The sequence below is a fragment of the Callorhinus ursinus genome, unplaced genomic scaffold (assembly GCF_003265705.2).
Source record: "Callorhinus ursinus isolate GAN/ISIS: 27379988/994484 unplaced genomic scaffold, GSC_fseal_2.0 scaffold9, whole genome shotgun sequence".
Classification (NCBI taxonomy): Eukaryota; Metazoa; Chordata; class Mammalia; order Carnivora; family Otariidae; genus Callorhinus; species Callorhinus ursinus.
This window is the reverse complement of record NW_027397071.1, coordinates 10132289-10153226: the sequence shown is the minus strand read 5'-3', so window position 1 is coordinate 10153226 and position 20938 is coordinate 10132289. Positions and strand designations below refer to the sequence as shown.

The 20938-nt window shown below is 36.3% G+C and overlaps 1 protein-coding gene across 3 annotated transcripts in view; it reads right to left on the bottom strand.

Moving 5' to 3' along the window:
- The window catches only part of WDR47 (WD repeat domain 47), a 58821-nt gene that overhangs the window by 31027 nt on the left and 6856 nt on the right, over positions 1-20938 (bottom strand). For 2 of the 3 annotated variants that reach the window (XM_025872338.2, XM_025872339.2), the window contains exons 2-5: positions 10776-10942; positions 8367-8450; positions 4972-5056; positions 2291-3093 (exon numbers count right to left, since the gene is read on the bottom strand). In XM_025872338.2, the coding sequence (XP_025728123.1) occupies positions 2291-3093; positions 4972-5056; positions 8367-8450; positions 10776-10933 (1130 nt within the window). In that variant the 5' untranslated portion in view covers positions 10934-10942. The remainder of the gene's footprint in view (positions 1-2290; positions 3094-4971; positions 5057-8366; positions 8451-10775; positions 10943-20938) is intronic. The other variant, XM_073896205.1, reaches the window with a different exon arrangement.

Sequence of the window (20938 nt, the reverse complement as noted above, 5' to 3'; positions counted from 1 at the left end):
AGCAGAGCTAGTCATCCTCACAAAGGCACCATTGGTTAGAAGCTTTCTTTTTTTTTTTTTTTCTTTTTTTTAAATTTTTTATTGTTATGTTAATCACCATATATTACATCATTAGTTTTTGATGCAGTGTTCCATGATTCATTGTTTGTTCATAACACCCAGTGCACCATGCAAAACGTGCCCTCCTCAATACCCATCACCAGGCTAACCCATCCCCCCACCCCCCTACCCTCTAGAACCCTCAGTTGGTTAGAAGCTTTCTAATCTATAAATATATCAACTTACATAATCACATATGTACCCAGATGAGGAAGTAGAAAGACTTGGGAAAAGGTTTTGGCTACCAGTCAGTGCTGTAACCTGCTAATGACCATAAGAGGTCCCATTTTATGTCCACAAGACAGATTTTCTAAGAGTTATTAACTGTATAGAGATAGAATAAAATGACCTTTATAATGAATTTTTCAATTTATATAGCATTTCCACATGCATTATCTCATTTAACTTGCACAGTAACTTATGAAATAGATTGTAACTCCCATTTCACAAATGAGGAACAAAGTGATTTTCCTAAAATTGCACAGTGGTAAATAAAACTAGGATTTGAATCCAGATCTTCAGGCTCCAAATCCAATGCTGACCCATTCTTGAGAATTTTTATATTTCTGCCATTTAATTTTGAGACTGTTACACTGAATAGCCAAAGCTTATATATTTCAACTGATTTTTCTTCCTTTTTGAGTTTATGTTTGAGTGAAAAGCTGTCTTTACAAAACACTACATACTCTCTTATAAACCTTTCTTTTGTGTTTTATCTTCTTATTCACCACAGTAACTCAATCACTATACCCAGGATCCAGCATGGTGCTAGCACAGAGTAGATACTCAAATATTTTTAAACAAATATTGACTTCAAACATGAATTACCACAAATAAGAGGTTTCATCATGTGGCATCTTCAACATAATTGATCTAATTAAGCTTCCCAATATTTTTAAATTACACCTCAAATATTTTTTAAAAACAAGGTTAACTCTTTCCAAAGTAAATTTTTATACTTTATCCACAGCACAGTAGCCCTCCCATAGCATGTTGTTAGCAGCCCTTTTGACATATTGTCCTTACCAGGAGTATGACACTCAGAAAGGGAGAAATTTATATTTACAGAGCATCATTCACATACTTGCCACTCTGCTAGGAGCTTTATCTCACTTTGCAAGTCAATACCCTATTTTATAGAGGAGGTCATTTAGGCTCAGCGAGATTAAGGACTGGTCTCAAGGTCATACAACTACTAAATGGCAAAGCTATTGTTGAAACCCAAGTCTGACTCCAAAGATCATGTTCTATTCATTATTCCACACTGCTTGGCCTCATAAGTCTTCCAATTTCCCAAGCATGACAGATGTTTTCTGGGTTACTGCTACTGCTCAGCTAATAACACATGTATTACTCACTTTCTAATATGTCATTTTTTTACCTCTGTTTATTCTGTAATCTAGTAACTTGCACTCCACTTCTTTACATCTTTATCCAGTCAGTCCTCAAATTTCTACTACTTTCTTTACATAGGCAAGAGCACATGTAGAGTCAGATCTGGCTGGATTTTTGTGTGTCTCTTTTCCACACAATCCCACTGGTGTACAAGTCCAAACATGTCATTCATTACACTGACCAAGAAGTTCTGATCATCTTGTGTACTCAGAATATCAGCAGTTCAATGAGAACTGAAGTTCAACATTCCAAACAATGAAAATTTTCTTTGAAGAGATTGGAAAGTCCAGGGTAAGTTTAAGATGGTCTCTACCAATGCTCAAGACTCTCTATCCCTTTAGGATTTAGATAATAGGAAGCTCCTATATTAAGTTATACTCATCCATTTTCATGACTAGATATCATCTTTATCTTCCAAGTAGAGCAATAAGATGCCTTAAGAAGTTACCCTAGGCTTTAGGAAGTCCCCTCACTTAACATTCTAAAATCCTCCCTTCTCTTTAAGGAACATTAAACAAAATATCACAACCCCCTCCTCTGCAATCTCATAGCAACTTAACAGAAAATGATCTCAGGGCTGTGAGATCAAGCCCCACGTTGGGCTCTGTGCTGGGTGTGGAGCTTGCTTAGGATTCTCTCTCCCTTTCCCTCCGCCCCTCCCCATCCTTCCCTCTCTAAAAAAAATTAAAAAATAAAGGGACTTGAACATTAAACATACACACACACACACACACACACACACACACACAATCTCACACTTGTGAATATTTTCTAATTTTTATGAGCAAATAATTACCGTTCAGGGGATTCTTCGTAAATACTGTGACATTCTGTATTCTCAAGCATGAGACTTCTACTGAGGTTTTGCACACCTGGATAATGGAAGTTAGCAAAGGAGTGTGACATTGGGGAAGTTTTGTTTCCAAGGTCTGAGATTCTCTTATCATGACTGGTAAGTCCACAAGTGAGGCCATCTAAAGCAGGATTCAGAGATCGGGTCATATAGGCATCAGCTGATTGAGGCCTTCTCATTGGAGATGATGGATAGGGAGAAAGTTTGCTGATAAGAGGAGTCAAAAGATCAGCATATGCAGCTTTTGTAGGTTTCAGAAGTTTGTCAACATGAATATTAAGCATTTTCTGTTCAAAAGCACAAGAGAAGACAGAAGATGGGAGATTCTGAAGCCATGATAATAAACTCAGATCCAAGTCATCACAACCATTACCACACAAAAGGTCAATGCCAAGAAGTACTTCACTTTCTGTAATTTCTTCTCCAGTTGCTTTACTTTGACAAAATTCTACACAGCATTCATAAAGTAGACCCTTCATTACAAGCTGAAATAAACGATTGTTACTTGCTTTAAAACCTGCCTCACTTAGCTTCCTATCAGCAGGGATGAATTCTGCAACCATGACACAAGCCTCTTCAAAACAGTGAACTCGTGCAGTGCTGGGATTCCAGTCCTTAAATTCAGCATGATTGGTCAGACGAGGCAAAGTCAAAAGTAAACAGAGCTTGCTATAATCATCTTTAGAAGGACAGTACTCTTCTAGGGCATGCAAACATTGCACAGCTTCTTGCATGGTAAATTCCAGCTGTAAGAAAAATTTAAGTGATCACTATAAAGAGAGATGCTGTGAGATAAAAAACAAGAGTATTTTATTCAAATACAAAGATATTTTACAAACTTTCATAAACTATTCAACTGCAAAAGGATAAACTCTAGTGTCACAGAATACTCACATAACTTGCAAGATATTTAATAACAACTCTCAAGAATCAAAATATTTTTCACTACTGAAATAAAAATATTAAATAATTTGGTTAATTAGTGACTTAAACTCTTCCTATAAAAATAGTATTCTAGTTCAGGCTTCAGACTATCATTCTCAAATGCATAATTTTTTTTTTTAAAGATTTTACTTATTTGACAGAGAGAGACACAGTGAGAGAGGGAACACAAGCAGGGGGAGTGGGAGAGGGAGAAGCAGACTTCCCACAGAGCAGGGAGCCCAATGCAAAGCTCGATCCCAGGACCCGGGGATCACAACCCGAGCCGAGGGCAGACGCTTAACGACTGAACCACCCAGGCGCCCCTCAAACGCATAATTTTTTAAAGTCAAGAATAACTGAGTTCTCTAGAAATGAAAACTGAAGCATGCTAATATTCAATTGTTTATATAACTTGCTATCACTCCAGCTTACCCAAAAAGCAAAAGAGCCATTCTCAAACTTGCCATAAGAGAAATTAGTGTGAAGAAAGCAAATTAAAGGAAAAAAAAGAACATTTACAGTTCATTTACTACAAAAACAGAATGAAGACAGAATAAAGGAAGCTTAGCTGAGAGACAGATTACAATAATTTGTATACTGAATATTTTTTTAGAACCATAAGCTTTTAATGATGTAAGGAATCTTAGAGCTTACATATTCACCTTTCTTCATCTTACATATGGAAAAAGTTAGGTAGCAGATTTAACTGAAGTAATGTAGTCGGTTAGTGACAAAGACAAAATAAAAATTAGGTCCTCTGACTTACATTCCAGAGTTCTTTCCACATTTAAACATCACTATTTGGCAAACATTTCTCTATTATACATGAAAGTCCTCATCGTAATATCTTTTGAGTTTATTTCAATGAACACTTACTGGCACTTAATAAGTTTCCTTGGTTTGGATGTAACAACACTATTATTAAAACTTTAAAAATAACTTTCTAACCAAAAAACCCTTCATGGGGCACCTGGGTGGCTCAGTTAAGCGTCTGACTTTGGCTCAGGTCATGATCTCAGGGTCCTGGAATAGAGCTCAGTGAAGACTCTGCTTCTCCCTCTCGCTCTCCCTCTGCCCCTCCCTGTGCTTGTGCTCACTCTCTCTCAAATAAATAAACAAAATCTTCTAAAAAAAAAAACAAAGAAATGTTAAAAACAAATCCTTCGTATCATTAAATTTAAATTGTCATAAAGGCATAAAGATTTTATCAAAAACCACCACTGTTGTGCTGAGCACTGGGTATTGTATGTCAGTGATGAATCACTGGATTCTGTACCTGAAACTAATATTACACTGTATGTTAACTAACTGGAATTTAATAAAAACTTGGAGGAAAAAAAAACACCTCTGGATCAAATACTGAAAAAAAAAAAAAAGAAAAAGAAAGTAAACATAATCCACTTCTGTAATAAGGAAAAAGGAACAATGTAGCATCATTTTTAAGTCAAACATCTATTGCAACCTAAATCACCTTAAACAAGAGAAGAGCACATATCCGCCAGCCATTCATTTATCATCTTTGTCTAAATCTTGGAAGCATTACAGATTGAAAGTGCTATAGCTGCAAAAGAGTAAATCTTACCCCATCCTACCTCATAAAAACTTTGAAAATTCATGATACTAATCTTTCGTTTTAGTGAATAAAATACTTATGACTGAAACAAGACTATGGCGCAAACCTTCAGGAATAAAAATCTTACATGCTGGGGCTCATCTTCTGCTGACATTGCATTGTTAACACACAAAGCTTCTAAAAACTTCTGCTTCAGGATAATATAACGAAACCTGTGAAAAATAAAATATGAAACATTAAAATTAAAAAGCTGAGTTACAGCAATGTCAAAGATTGAAAATGAAACCCAAGTCCCCAGAGCAACAGAGGCCACATATGTTCAAAAGGACTAATTATTCCTTTAAAATTATATATATATTTTTAAAGGTTTTACTTATTTATTTGACAGAGAGAGAGAGAGCAAAAGCAGGGGGAGCAGGAGAAGGAGAGGGAGAAGCAGGCTCCCCGCTGAGCAGGGAGCACGCCGTGGAGCTCGATCCCAGGACCCTGGGATCATGACCTGAGCTGAAGACAGACGCCCAACCATCTGAGCCACCCAGGTGCTCCTAATATTTTTTAAAAAAATTAATTTTCCAATGTCTCATAAATCAAATGCACTTAAAGTTACTCTAACTACCTTTGCTTTCAAAAAATTCTTAAAAGCTTATCACACTGAAGCCACAATTAAAATAATTTCAGTAGTAAATACAATTTAATACTCAAAGGATTTCTATTTCTAATCTTAATTCTGAACAAAAATCAAGTTTTATGGAAGATGTCAAATATTATCTAACATGAAATCAAAGTCCTTTACATTCAAAATGCTTTATGTTTTATTATGTTTTGTTTTATTATTTTGTATTTTATTCAAAATATGTCTTTTTTTTTTCTCTTTGAACACGAGAATGGTCTAATAAAAAGCAGGCTGAAAGAATATAAGAAATGAACAACATTTCTGAAAAGTCATAAAATAACCATAAACTTTGAAACTTTTTTTTTTTGTAAGGAGGCTCCAGCATGGAGCCCAACACGAGGCTTGAACTCACAACTCTGATATCAAGACCTGAGCTGAGATCAGGAGTTGGATGCTTAACCGACTGAGCCACCCAGGCGCCCCTAAACCCTAAAACTTTTTAACAGAGATGTTTCAGGGAGAGGAGTCTACTTGACTTGCCTAAGAATTAAAAATGTTGGATGCCTTAAGCACCTTAAAGAAAAATTATTTCTAAGGACTGAAAGAAAATAATAATTAACCTCAGTCATTCTTTCAACCACTGTTATGGTAGCAAATTGTGTCCAATAAAACGAAATCCTTGCCTTCAAAAAGAGAGTCATCTAATAAATTGTATGAAATACGTACACTGTTTCGGCAAGGTCTCAAAGGAATGTGAAACCAATTCTATCAGAAGGGGTGGGAAGTATTTATAAGAACTGACTCTTGGAAGATGATCAGGTGTGTGCTATGTAAAGGCAGGAGACAGTGAAAGGAATATTATTCCAGATGAATGAAGAATGTATAAGGCAAACAGTTATCAAATAGCCCCAGTGGTATGAATGGAGGATCAAAAACAATATAAGACTGTACTTCCATTAATGGTGGAATACCTTGTATCTGGCTAGCTTTTCTGCAGATAACAATAATAAACCCTAGGTAAAATTAAAAAAAAATAAGTATTTGAAAGCAATGAAGAACAACAAAAAGCTGGCATAACTAGAGGGAAGTCAATCCTTGGAAAAAAAAAAGAAACTTTGGGGTGAGATTCAAGGGTGTAAGGTCTTCCAGTCAACACAATGTGAGCTAAAACTCAAGTAGAAAGTTGCAGTTTCACTTTCTTGAAAAGTCAGCAAAAACAGCTGGTACTGCAAGAGTGGCTGAAAAGCAGGGAGACATCCAAAAAAGAAGGAAGTCATAAGGAAAAATACACCAAAATCTATTATAAAACTCAGCCCAAATCTTTGGCTGTCCCTGAAACTGTGAAGATGCAAAGGAGACTCCAAGGAGCCCAGGGAAAGCAACAGATAGAAGCCTAATTAACTGAACAAAGATCTCAGCTGGCATCCACTAAGTGAGAGCATAATCAAGTTAACTACCTCCATGAATAAAAGTCAACACTTCTCAAAGGAAGATAACAGAATCCAGAGTCTCAGCAATGAATCCACGATGTGCAGAATACATTTTAAAAATGACTAGATATATTAAAAAGAATAAAAGTGACTCATAGTTAAGAAAAAGGCAATCAATAGAAGTTGAGCCTAAAATGACCTAGAAGTTGGAATTAGCAAACAAACACTATTAGCAAACAATAGCTACTCTAAATATGTTCAAGGACTTAAAGGGAAATATAGTCACAATGAGTAAACAGATGGAAATATCTCAGCAGAAAAATGATAAAGAAAAGGAAATTCTGAAACTGAAAGGTACAATTATCTGAAATGAAAAATGCATTGCTTATGAGCAGACTGCTAATAGCAGAAAAAGGCATCAGTGAACACTGAAGGCAAATCAGTAGAAATAATCCAGACTGAAGAATATACAGAAAAAAAAAAAGTTTTAAAAAAAGGAACAGAACCTCAGTCCTGTGGGACAATATTAATCAGCTAATACTGCGTAGAGTCCCAGGAGGAAAAGAGAAAAGGGCAGAAAAAATATTTGAAGTAATGGCCAAAAGCTTGCCAAATTTGATGAAAAATATAGACTTACAAATTCAAAAAGTTCAACAAACCCTAAGCAGGAAAAATACAAAGAAACCATACTTGAGTACATCATAATCAAACTGCTGAAAGCCAATGATAAAATCTTGTTGCCAGAGTCAGGAGTTGGAAGGGTGGACATGGACAGGTGAAGTGGGTCCAAAGGTACAAACTTCCAGTTTTAAAGTAAGTCATGGGGATGTAATGTACAGGATGGTGACTACAGTTAATAATACTGTATTGTACATTTTAAAGTTGCTAAGAGAGACATTAAAAATCTTCCTCACAAGAAATAATAAAAGTTTTTGTAAATATATTTACATGTTAACTAGACTTACTGTGATGATCATCTCACAATATATACAAATAACCAATCACTGTATTGTACACCTGAAACTAATATAATGTTATTTATATGTTAAATACATCTCAATAAAAAACAAGAAAAATCTTGATGGCAGCCAAAAAAAAAAAAAAGAAACATAAAGAGAATCAGGATACAAATACAGCTAAGTGTTCATCAGAAATAATGGAGGCCAGGAGAAAATGGAATGACATCTTTAAATCTTCATACTATTAAAAAAAAAATCTTCATACTATTGTGAAGAAACAACTGTTGCAGATATGGTCCTTGTGGCTTTTTGTATAGACACTGTCAAAAAAGGTAGGTTTATATATAAGATTTTCAACCAATCGAAGTACATTCAACTTGTCCTCTAGAAGTGCTCCAACTCAATTGGATTGAGTATACTATTTTCTAGGAAAATTAACAGTCTTCTTTTTAAATTTGTGTTTATTGTTTTGCTAAGCTCCTACCAATGACAAGACATTAAAAAACTTCAGAAATCTTACCTTTTTTTGTCAAATTTTTCCATACATTCTAGAGGCTGAATGAACTGAAGAACTTCATCCCATTGACCATCAAGGATTAGCTGCCTACATAAAGAAAAGAACCCATGCATGTTATCAAATTTGGGTTACACTAATTAAAAGCAGAATAAATATGAGGTGAGGTTAACATTTTACTCGGTTTCTCAACCACTATAATTAAATTTTTCACAACTTACTTGTAACAACATATTCTATATGAGAAGAATTTGTGATCTGCAACCACTTCTCATTCTATGTTTTTTTCACCTACATAAAAACATTGGGCTAAGTCTAAAAGTTCCTTTATTTTCCTATTCATCTTACAGTTTTAAAGCTCTTCTGTATTATTTAGGGGCCAGTGTGTGGGTATGTTCCAGACTCACTAAATCAGTGGTTCTTAATTGGGGCAATTCTGCCCCCAAGACATCTAGTAATGTTTGGAGACATTTTGGGTTGTCACAATTGGGAGGTGCTGCTGGCATCAACTGAGTATAGGTGAGAGATGCTGCTAAACATCCTATAATGCACAGGACAACCTGCACACCCCAAAGGACAAAGAATTATCTGGCCCAAAATGTTACTAGTGCTGAGGTTGAGAAATCCTGCTCTAAACTGTGATTTCTACATCTCTGAGGCATTTGACACTAAAATTTACACTCTGAAAATAAAAACAGCAAGGAATGAGGACAGATTTCATCCTACTTTAGTGGTCTATGAGAACTTCCAAAAGTTTTAAGGCATTCTTATTGCTGCTCTTTTATAATATCAATTTCCCTACTTTTGGCTTTTAGAACAGTAAAATTTTAAAAGGGATGGACAGGAGGATCTATATTGGATTGCCAACTTTTGAGTCTGCAAATAAGGAATATTAATAAAAAGCAATCATAATCATTTTATAAAGAAGTATTTTAATATTTAAAAAGTAGGAAGGACAAATTTCAAAGGTCAGTCCTTTAAGATGAATACATTTAGTTTAAAAACTTACTCTTCTACAATTCTTTGCATTTCAGACCAGTAAAACTTCATCAGAAACCCAACAGGTTCGAGGGGGGATATTTGAGAGCCACTGCTAAATTGCAGGAGTAGCAATGCTTGAAAGAGGGCCAAAAGAATATGGCCTCGGTACTGGTTCCTGACGATTATCCACTGACTAAGCTCCCCAGGGCCAAATGACATTCGTAACACTAAATACAGGGAAGTTCAAGGAGTTTAAATAAATTCTCTTATTAAAGCTTTTTTTTTTAAGTTCCTTTTTCATGACTTGGGAATGCTTCATCTTTTAAGGCTTTCCAAGTCACAAAATGCCACATGTCCAAGAATCTGTACTCTTTGTCAAGGATATTCAGTATCACATAAGCAGAGAGCACATTTCTGTCTGGAAATTTGGGTTTTTCTTTTTCCATCTAATTCAAGTTAGGATATATTTAGCTTCCCATTTTGGCAAATATGTCAATTCCCTTTTGCTCTGCAATTCCAAGAATCTTGTTCTAAGGAAATAATCCAAGATATAGAAAAAGCCATTTGTATAAAAGATGCTCAACAGAGCATTTATTTAAGATAAACTGGAAATAATTTGTCTAAAAATAGGGGACCCATAAGGAAATTAATTAAACTGAAAATTTTATAGTATAAATTTGTAATAACACAGAGAATTCTTATGATGTTAATGAATAAAAAAGGATACTAAATTATAAATGCAATAGAATTGCTGGGGTTTTTTAAAATATGTACAGAAAATTATTAGTATGAAGTGTGTCTGTGTGGTAGGTGATTTTTCTTCCTTATTTTTGCATATTTTCTGTAATGAATAGGTTTATATTCATTTCTATGGCAAAAAAAAATGGTACTGCAGAAATATTTTATCTTTCCGGAGTCCCCGATTTCTTACTCAAGTATTTTTTGTGATGACACCACAACCACAATGGAGTTGTGACTCTGGTTTGTTTTTTTTTAATGGGCCTCTGGATCTTACTACTGAAAACATTCTATAGAGAACATTATTTTGTAAATGTTCCATTATAAAAACAAGCATTATTTTTGAAAATTATACTCATAGGGGCACCTGGGTGGCTCAGCTGATTGGGTGTCTGCCTTTGGCTCGTAATCCTAGGACCCAGGTCGTGATCCCTGGGTCCTAGGATCAAGTCCCACATGGGGCTCCCTGCTCAACGGGGAGCCTGCTTCTCCCTCTCCTCCCCATTGTCCTCTCTTGCTATCTCTGTCGTTATCTCTCAAGTAAATAAAATCTTTAAAAAAAATGAATTAAAAAAATTATACTTATATAGCCTTCTCATGATTATAAATATATCCTTATAATGCACATATTACCTTATTAATACTTAACACTTCTTTGAAAGAGCTACAAACTTCATAATACTAATGAAATCATACCTCAGAAAAAGCATATCATCCGAAAACAGGCCATTTATGACTCCACTTTCCTTTTCAAGGGCCAACATACTAATGTGAAGCTTCTTTGAATTCAAGAAGTCTAATATTAGCTTAATGATTTCAACCTCTTTTACATTCACTGTTTCTTCAGCCGTCATGTTGATAGCCTAAATATTAAACAGAACAAAAACAAAAATTAGTCCTGTTTTATTTTTAAGTGTTATTAACTGTCTGGAAACTACACATTAGAGATTTCATGGAAATATTTAGTACAGGTATTCTGAAGTGAAATTAGTTTAATATTTTTCAAAATCAGTCATTTTTTAAGGTGTAATAAAGGTTATAGCTATAATTTTTTAAGTCTATCCTTGAGAGATACACAATGGAATAACACAGATTAAATGATACAAAGTCTATGATTTGCTTCATAATAATACAAGAGGGGACTGGAAGGAGGTAAAGAGGAAATAAGAATAATCATGACTATTGAAGTGGGGTAATGGGTAAATAAAAGTACATTTATATTTGCTATGGTTTGAACATTTGTGTCCTCCCAAAATTAAACTGTTGAAATCCTAATCTCCAAATTGATGTTATTAGGATGTGGAACCTTTGGGAGGTGATTAGATCATGAGGGCTCTGCCTTGGTGGGATTAGTGTCCTTCAAGAAGCCCCAGAAAGCCAGCTCAACCCTTCCACCTTGTAAAGATGCAATGAGAAGACAGCAGTCTGCAACCAGAGAGAGAGAGACCTCATCAGAACCTGACCATGCTAATACTGATCTTAGATTTCCAGCTTCCAAAGCTGTGAGCAATAAATTTCTGCTATTTATAAGCCACCCGGTCTATGGTATTCTGTTCCAGCAACCAAAATGGACTGAGACAGTATTATTCTGTCTATTCTTACACATTTTTTAAATTTGCCATAATAAAGAATATTTTAAAAAGTCACAAATAACCAAACCATGTTTAGCTAGGTTCTAAATACCTTGCTCTAAGTATACACTCATTCAATAAGCACTTACTGCTTTTTCTCTGTGATAGGCACTGTTCTATACTTAGGAGACACTGGCCTTGTCCTTAAGAAGCTTATAGTCTAGCAGCAACGTGTAAAATGTTAAACCTTGTACTTTGGAGCCAAACAAAGTAAGGCTGGTTAAAAAGTGCAACTTTAAGTCATATTGGTACTATCAACCTAAACATGAAACAAAGATATTTCAACTCTCTACAATCTCTTCTAACTTTTACCTCTAAGTGTACAGTGATACAACTAAGCACAGAGGTTATGAATTCATAAAGATTTAGAACTAGAAGGAATCCTGAAGATCATTTCACAGATGAGGCCACACAAGTTAAAGGGCCTAAATTGTAATTTTCAAATGCCAAGGCTCAGAGCAATACAAAAGACTACCATGCTAATGGGATTAGCTACAAAAACACATCATCGGATCAGACTATGAGCATATCTTTCTCACAAGACCAACTAACTTTAATGAAGCTCACAGAAACAAACACATACATGTATGCAAACATGTTAACTGTTTCCAATTTGTTTATTATTTTGTCAATCAACTTCTTCATAATGAGAAGTGTAAATGTCTAGCATACTAGAATGCTCCTATCAGATGAGTACATTTTCTTTCTTAGGTAGAGAAGGTGGTAGGGTAAAGAAGGGACAGAACATGGGGAGATAATTATATGATTCAAATATTTAATGACATCAGACTAAGCTAATCTGCATCCATCTCTAACAATAAGGATATGCCTGCCTCAAGAAACAAATCACCAATTTCTCTCTCAACAGGGCAGCTACTGCTGCCCTGTTCCGCATGCTTTGGGTTTCTCTTTGCTTTCTTCTGAGCTGACCATCCTCCTGTTCATAGACTTTGTTCAAAAGAGGATACACTAAAATTAATGATATTTCTACTAAATTCTAATTACATTTCAGAACTGCCTCCCTGAGATTACACCTAAAGCACAATGATGAGTGATTTCAGAATTTCTCAATTCTTCATGTAATTTTTACTAGCAAAAGAATGGCTTTAACTAATTATCAGAAAAATAACTGCCCCCTGCAAGTTCTTAGAGGGCACTTCACTTATATCACTATGTACCAACCATACAACCTAGTGCAGAACCGAGATGCAATTTTCTAATGTTGTTCAATATACCCAATGATCCTGAACATTTTATAGGCCTCCATTTATTAAATATTCAGTCTAAATATGGAGTAACTCTGGAGTTACTACGAATCTATGGCAATAGTCCCACTTTAAATCATAACTACAAGTTTAATGCTGCCATCATTTCTGATTATTAAAGCCTAAGAGAAGAAATACATTCTTATAAATACCTATTTTACACTGACTTTACATTTAAATTTTGAATAGATACAGAAAATGTATCCTAATTAACGCAGAATTGGTCAGGGATTTTAAAAGACAAGCTTTAATTCTAGACTGTGAAATTCCTAATAGAAAAATATAGTATTTTTTTTAAAGATTTTATTTATTTATTCATGAGAGACAGACAGAGAGAGAGAGAGAGAAGCAGAGGGAGAAGCCGGCTCCCAAGGAACAGGGAGCCCGACGCGGGACTAGATCCCAGGACTCCGGGATCATGACCTGAGCCGAAGGCAGACGCTTAACCATCTGAGCCACCCAGGCGCCCCGAAAAATATAGTATTTTGAGGTGCCTGGGTGGCTCAGTCATTAAGCATCTCCCTTCCAGCTCAGGTCACGATCCCAGGTTCCTCGGATTGAGCCCCGCATCGGGCTCCCTGTTTCTCCCTCTCCCACTCCCCCTGCTTGTGTTCCCTCTCTTGCTGTGTCTCTGTCAAATAAATAAAATCTTTATAAACAAAATAGTATTTTAACCACCCAACCCAGAATTTTAATTCTTATAAAATTCACTGTTGTTAGATATAAAACAAAACACAGGTAAAGAGGCACCAGGGTGGCTCAGCCAGGTAAGTGGCTGCCTTCAGCTCAGGTCATGATCTCAGAGTCCTGGGATCCTGAGATCCAGACCCATGTCAGCGGTGCACCTCTCAGCAGTGAGTCTGCTGGTCCCTGACCCTCTGCCCTTCCCCGACTCGCGCTCTCTCTCAAATAAAATCTTTAAAAAACAAACTAAAACAAACATAGGTATATGCTTGATGACTGTATCTTATTCTTTTCTGACCACCCTGTGTTACTGAAACATTTGTAGAGGCTCCCCAAATCCTAGCTATATAATTTAAAAATTAAGTACATTATAAATATGTATAAATTATTATACATGTATATATACATATATATAATTTATATATGTATAAATTAAGTACATTATAAATTTTTTAAAGATAACATATAAAAACAGAATTCATATACGTCTTTAATCTCAAACTATTAATCCCCACAAAGCTAGCATTTTTCTCTAATTCAGAAGAGTAGAATTCAATAATAAATGCTTCATGGGACGCCTGGGTGGCTCAGTTAGTTAAGCATCTGCCTTCAGCTCAGGTCATGAGTCCCGCATCAGGGCTCCTTGCTTGGCAGGAAGCCTGCTTATCCCTCTGCCTACCACTCCCCCTGCTTGTGCTCTCTCTCTGAGAAATAAATAAAAATCTAAAAAATAATAATAAATGCTTCATCCCCCATCCTCAGAGGAGATATAAAACAGAGTTAACTAGCTTAGAAACAACTAAAATTATCTTTTAAAATGAGATGCACAATATGTTAAGAGTTCAATGTTAGTTGAATTAACTTAAGATGCAAAAATTAACGAAATGTCTCTAAAAAGGCACAGAGTAAATTATTTTCTTTCCTACTACTCTAAAAGCCATTCAAAAGGATAGAGGGGTGCCTGGGTAGCTCAGTGGATTGAGGGTCCAACTCTTGGTTTTGGCTCAGGTCCTGATCTCATGGGATTCCCTGCTCAGCAGGGAGTCTGCTTCTCCCTCTCCCTCTGCCCCTCCCCCCCCGCTTGTGCTCACAAGCACTCTCTCTCTCAAATAAATAAATAAAATCTTAAAAAAATAACAGAAAAAAAAGTTAAGAAAGAAAGAAAGAAAAGGATAAAGCTCTAGCCCTTTATATAGCCAAAGTCAGCTCTGACAATATCTTAGGTAGACATACCAGCCCATGGTACATGTGAACAATTACTCACAAAGCAGAATTTATGTAGGGCCAACAATAAAGTGTATTCTACTGAAAACAGAAAACAAAACGAAAAAAAGAAAAAACCAAAAGGTTTCAGTATTTCCATAATAAATGACAAATTTACATATTTTAAAAAATCACAAAAATATCTCTATGGATTTTCCCTTAAGAAATAAGGTTTTGCTTATATCCAGCTCTGGACTAGGTGAAATAAGGAAATAAGTTTTCTTTAATAATGAGTACATCTGGACACCAGTTGGAAGGTAGTTACAACATAGAAGAATATATTAAGTGGTAAGAAAATACAATTATTTTTAAAAAATCTAAGATTAAAGGTAAAATGTTAAGAAGAAAAAAATGTTGACAGAAATATATTGACTTCTATATATATTTATATACATGGATATGGAAAAAGTGTCATGAAAAAAGATCAGTGGTAACTTTCTAACCAAATATAAATAGATATGATTTAAATGTCCCTTTGCAATGAGAAACATTTGAAGTGTTCCTTTACTCACTTAGAATACAGATCAGGAAGGAAGAAAAATGCACAAAGCTAAGAATGATTCACAAGTATGAGATTAAAGGAATCAAGGTACAGCCATTATAAATTTTATAGTCAAGAAAAGCGCTTAAGAAAGGCTCCATTGATCTCCATCCAACTCCATCCCACACAATAAAAATGACTCTCTTTAATCTTCCAAGTATTACAGAGTGCCTAACAATGAATAACACTGCCTTACCACTCCTGTTTACAAGCAAAAATGCAGATAAGGAAATGAAGTACTATGAAGCCTTTTAATATAATACCAAACTGGGAATAGGACTACTGCACCTTTGGGGTGCCTGGGTGGCTCAGTCGTTAAGCGTCTGCCTTTGGCTCAGGTCATGATCCCAGGGTCCTGGGATCGAGCCCCGCATTGGGCTCCCTGCTCCGCGGGAAGCCTGCTTCTCCCTCTCCCACTCCCCCTGCTTGTGTTCCCTCTCTCGCTGTGTCTCTCTCTGTCAAATAAATAAAATCTTTAAAAAAAAAAAAAAGACTACTGCACCTTTTCCTTTAAAAAAATGGAGAAATGGGGGTGCCTGGGTGGCAGTGGGTTGAGCATCTGCCCTTGCTCAGGTCATGATCTCAGGGTCCTGAGATGGAGCCCTGGTAGGTTGGGCTTCCTGCTCAGCGGGGAGTTTGCTTTTCCCTCTCCCTCTGCTCCTCCCCCCCACTCATGCTCTCTCTCAAATAAATAAAAATCTTTTTAAAAAATGGAGAAATAAATTTGCTATCTATCTTTTTAATAACATAGCATTCTAAAAATTTGTTAACTGTAAATGTCTGGCCTTTGGAATTATAAATGGGATGTTGCAAGTCACTTAATCTCTACAGGCTTCAATTTCTTCATACATAAAACAAGAGGGTTAATTTGGGTAATTTCTATGATTTCCTTTCAGGTTTTATAATTTGCTGTAAGTCACATTTCAATAACAGCAAGTATACATAAATTCTTAGTGGGGAAAAAGTCTAGGATAATTAGAAATCTCTAATTTATAAGGTCAGTTTAATAAGAGGAAAGAAAATAGATTTGTTTTAAATCATATAAGCAAACAAAAGAAAAGTCCTTCTAACTGCAAAACTCTGTCATGTCTGCTAATTAGCTAAGGTTTGTGACATGGATGTAGCATGTGTCCCTTCTTACTGTTAACAGCTGTTCTTCATTCATCAATTATTCTAATTTACCTTCTGGAACTGTGAATAATTTTGGCCTGAAGAACAAATTATCTTTAAAGCAGGTACAGCTTAATATAGCTATAAAAGGAAAAGAATTCAATTAACAAAAACTAAATGTTGTGTATATGCATAAAATATCTTTTGGGAAAAAAAAGACAAAAAATTGACAAAAATGACTGTCTCAAAGGAAAACTGGATAATTAAAATAGGAATGGGAAGAAGACTTTCCAGGATATACCCTTCTATACCTTTTGAATTCTGTACCATGTACAAATATTACCTATTCAAAAAATTTAAAAATAATATGAAATGTAAATAATTAATTTCCCATTGCAAATTACTTGAAAATTCTAATCGCAAGTCACTAGAAGGAATTAGTAATATAATGAATATAATGTATTCATTATATACATAAAGAAGTAATATTTGAGAATGATTTGTAGTTTTTTTTATAACACAAGACCTCTTCTCAGATCTAATTCAAATATTATTTCAATCTTTCTTTATGAGATTAAAGTAATTGTGTTCTTTCCATATTCAAACCCACAAAAACTTTAAAAGCATATTTAATTGCTGAAGAACTAAAAATTTACAAGATAAGCGAAACTATTTTTGACTCAGACTATGTAATTAAGTCCCATAACCCAGGGGTGCCTGGGTGGCTCAGTTGGTTAAGTGTCTTGACTTTGGTTCAGGTCATGATCTTAGCGTCCTGGAATGGAGTCCCACATAGGGCTCCGTGCTCAGCAGGGAGTCTGCTTCTCCCTCTTACTCTGTCCCTCCCCCTGCCCATGCTCCCTCTCTCTCTCAAATGAATAAAATCTTAAAAAAAAAAGTCCCATAACCCAGAAAATGTAAGGGAAAAAAATTGTCAAATTTGGCACTAAAAATGTAAACTATAAACCTTCCGTTTCTAATAGAAGTTGCCATAAACAAGTTAAAAGACACAGGAAAGGGGCGCCTTGGTGGCTCAGTCAGCTAAGCTCTTGGTTTCAGCTCAGGTCTTAGGCTCAGGTCATGGTCTCAGGGTTTTGGAATTGATTCCTTCTGGCAGGCTCCACATGCAGTAGGGAGTCTGCTTGAGGTTCTCTCTCTCCCTCTGCCCCCTGCCTCAAGTAAATAAATAAATCTTAAAAAAAAAAAAAGACAAAGGACAAAATAAACATAATACACATAAACAGTTAAATGATTACCACTGAGAACATATAAATAGCATCTTCAAATCAATACCCCCCAAAATTCCAGTTGAACAATGAGCAAAGACTATAAAGAGACAATTCACAGAACTATAAAAGACCAATAAATTTATGAAAAGATGTTCAATATCACTAGTGATATTAAAATAAGATACCATTTATGGCCTACTAGTTTTGCAAAAAAGACCTGATATCTAGTGCTGGCAAGAGTGTGAGTAAATGCCCTTTCACATATTGTGTTAAGAATGTAAATTTGGGGGCACCTAGGTGGCTCAGTCAGTTAAGCATCTGCCCTTAGCTGGGGTCATGATCCCGGAGTCCTGAGATCAAGCCCCACATCGGATACCCTGCTCAGGGGGGAGTCTGCTTCTCCCTCTGCCCCTCACCCCCCTCGTGCTCTCTGTCTCTCTCTCAAATAAATGAAATCTTAAAAAAAAAAAAAAAGGATGTTAATTGGGACCAATTGTTTGAAAGAGAATCTGACAGCATGAAATTTTTATCTATGAAAATTTTAAATATTTATACTGACTTACCAATTCTAATTCTACTTCTAGAAACCTATCCTTAAAAAGCACTTGCAAATATACACAAAGGTACACATAAAATGATGTTCCTTAAGATCTGCTTGTAATAGAGAAAAATTAGAAATGAACTGAGCTCTCATCAATAGAATTGTTAAATTATGGTAAATTCATTAATATAGAATATGAATAGATCCTCGCAATACAAAGGCACTTCACAGAATATAGCTATCAATAAATATCTGCTGAATGGATAAATATAAATAGGTCCACTTAATTTTTTTTAAAGGGAAGATATGATATGCGTGTCTAAATAAATAACAAAGAAAGGTCTAGTGGGATACATATCTAACTGTTAAGAATGGTTACCCCTGAAGATAAGGAACTGGATGCAAGGCATAAAACTAGGAAGAGAAGGGGGTTGAAGGGAGACTGCTTTACTGTTTATCATTTGTATTATCAGAAATGGTTTACAAACATTCACATATTACTTGTACGTTTATACACATATTTCTAGCATGAATACAATTTTTTAATTTTAAAAATAAAAAAACTGAAAAATTACAGGATTAGATCTGAAAGGTTCTCTTCTATATCAACGTACCAACTAGAATAGAATCCCAAAGATAAGATTACCTGCTATGTTTACAATGCAAAAACTATTGGGTACTATTCTAAGATCTTTACTTGTATTGTTTAAGTGATCCTTATAGCAATCTTATGAGATAGGCAGTTTCATTCCTATTTTACAGATGAAGACACTTGGTTTTTTAAGTTTAAGAAATTAACCCAGTATCTGGGGGCGCCTGAGAGCTAAGTCAGAAGAGCATGCAACCCTTGATCTCAGGGTTGTGAGTTCAAGTCCCACATCTACATTGGGTGTAGAGATTAAATAAATAAACTAAAAAAATTAACCCAGTAGTTACATTAAGACTAAACATGTATTTCACAAGCAGCTAAATACTTCTTTCAGAAGTGTGTCAGGACATACATCCTGGTATCAACATCCATGTCGACACCCATCAGGAAATCTTTAAAAAGTACCAGAGGGTGGGACGCCTGGGTGGCTCAGGTGCTTAAGCATCTGCCTTCCGCTCAGGTCATGATCCCCCAGATCATGATCCCAGGGGGATTGAAGCCTGTTTCTCCCTCTGCCTGCCTCTCCCCCTGGCTTGTGCTCTCTCTCTGACAAATAAACAAAATCTGTGAAAAATAAATAAATAAATAAGTAAAAATAAAAAGTACCAGAGGACACCTATTTAACAGGGTAGCAAAACAAAGGGGAGACAATTCATATAGAGAGAATCTTGAGCAGGCTCCATACTCAGCAGGGCTTGATCTCACAACCCTGAGATCATGAGCTGAGCCAGAATCAAGAGTTGGATGCTTAACCGGCTGAACCACCCAGGCACCCCTAAGGCAGTAAGAATTTCAGATTGAAAAACAAAATGTGTAGAGAATTTTTATTTATTTTTTTTAAAGATTTTATTCATTTATTTGACAGAGAGAGACACAGTGAGAGAGGGAACACAAGCAGGGGGAGTGGGAGAGGGAGAAGCAGGCTTCCCACTGAGCAGGGAGCCCGACGTGGGGCCCGATCCCAGCCTGGGATCACGACCTGGGCCCAAGGCAGACGCTTAACGACTGAGCCACCCAGGCGCCCCGAGAATTTTTATTCTTAAATAATATACTTATAGCTCACTTGCTTAAAACATGGTTCAGCAGATCTCTTTAAGACCTATCAGACCTCTGCTGTGTTCTCTGGTCTCACACTGAACAGCTTCCAGTCAGAAAATTCAGACTGTGTCACTGATCTCAAGAGAAACCTGGCAGGTAAGTATGGACAGACCAAAACAAGTCCATTCTTTAAAACAATTCAAAATGGGAATGCCACTTACTAGTGAGCAACAGTGCCACCACTTGTCATACAACTATTTGACATTAGGCAGAGCTAAGAACTCCAGGTCTCCTTTTAGTCAAAAGCTTTAGGTGTTGGGGCGCCTGGGTGGCTCAGTCGTTAGGCGTCTGCGTTTGGCTCAGGTCATGATTCCAGGCTCCTAGGATCGAGTCCAGCATCGAGCCCCGCATCGGGCTCCCTGCTCCGCGGGAAGCCTGCTTCTCCCTCTCCTACTCCCCCTGCTTGTGTTCCCTCTCGCTGTCTCTGTCAAATAAATAAATAAAATCTTAAAAAAAAAAAAAAAGCTTTAGGTGTTAATCATACAAAAAATTAAAGGATTTTTTTTTTGTTAAGATTTTATTTATTTATTTGACAGAGAGAGAGAGACAGCGAGAGAGGGAACACAAGCAGGGGGAGTGGGAGAGGGAGAAGCAGGCTTCCCGCCGAGCAGGGAGCCCGATGCGGGGCTCGATCCCAGGATTCTGGGACCATGACCTGAGCCGAAGGCAGACGCTTTAACGACTGAGCCACCCAGGCGCCCCAAGGATTTTTTTTTTTAAAGGAAAGGAAGTTCTGTCAAATGTTACAATGTAGATGAATTGTTTATTTCTTAGAGAGAGAGAGAGAGAGAGAGAGAGAGAGAGACGCGTGGGGCGGGGGGGGGGGGGGGGGGGGGGGGGGGGGGGGG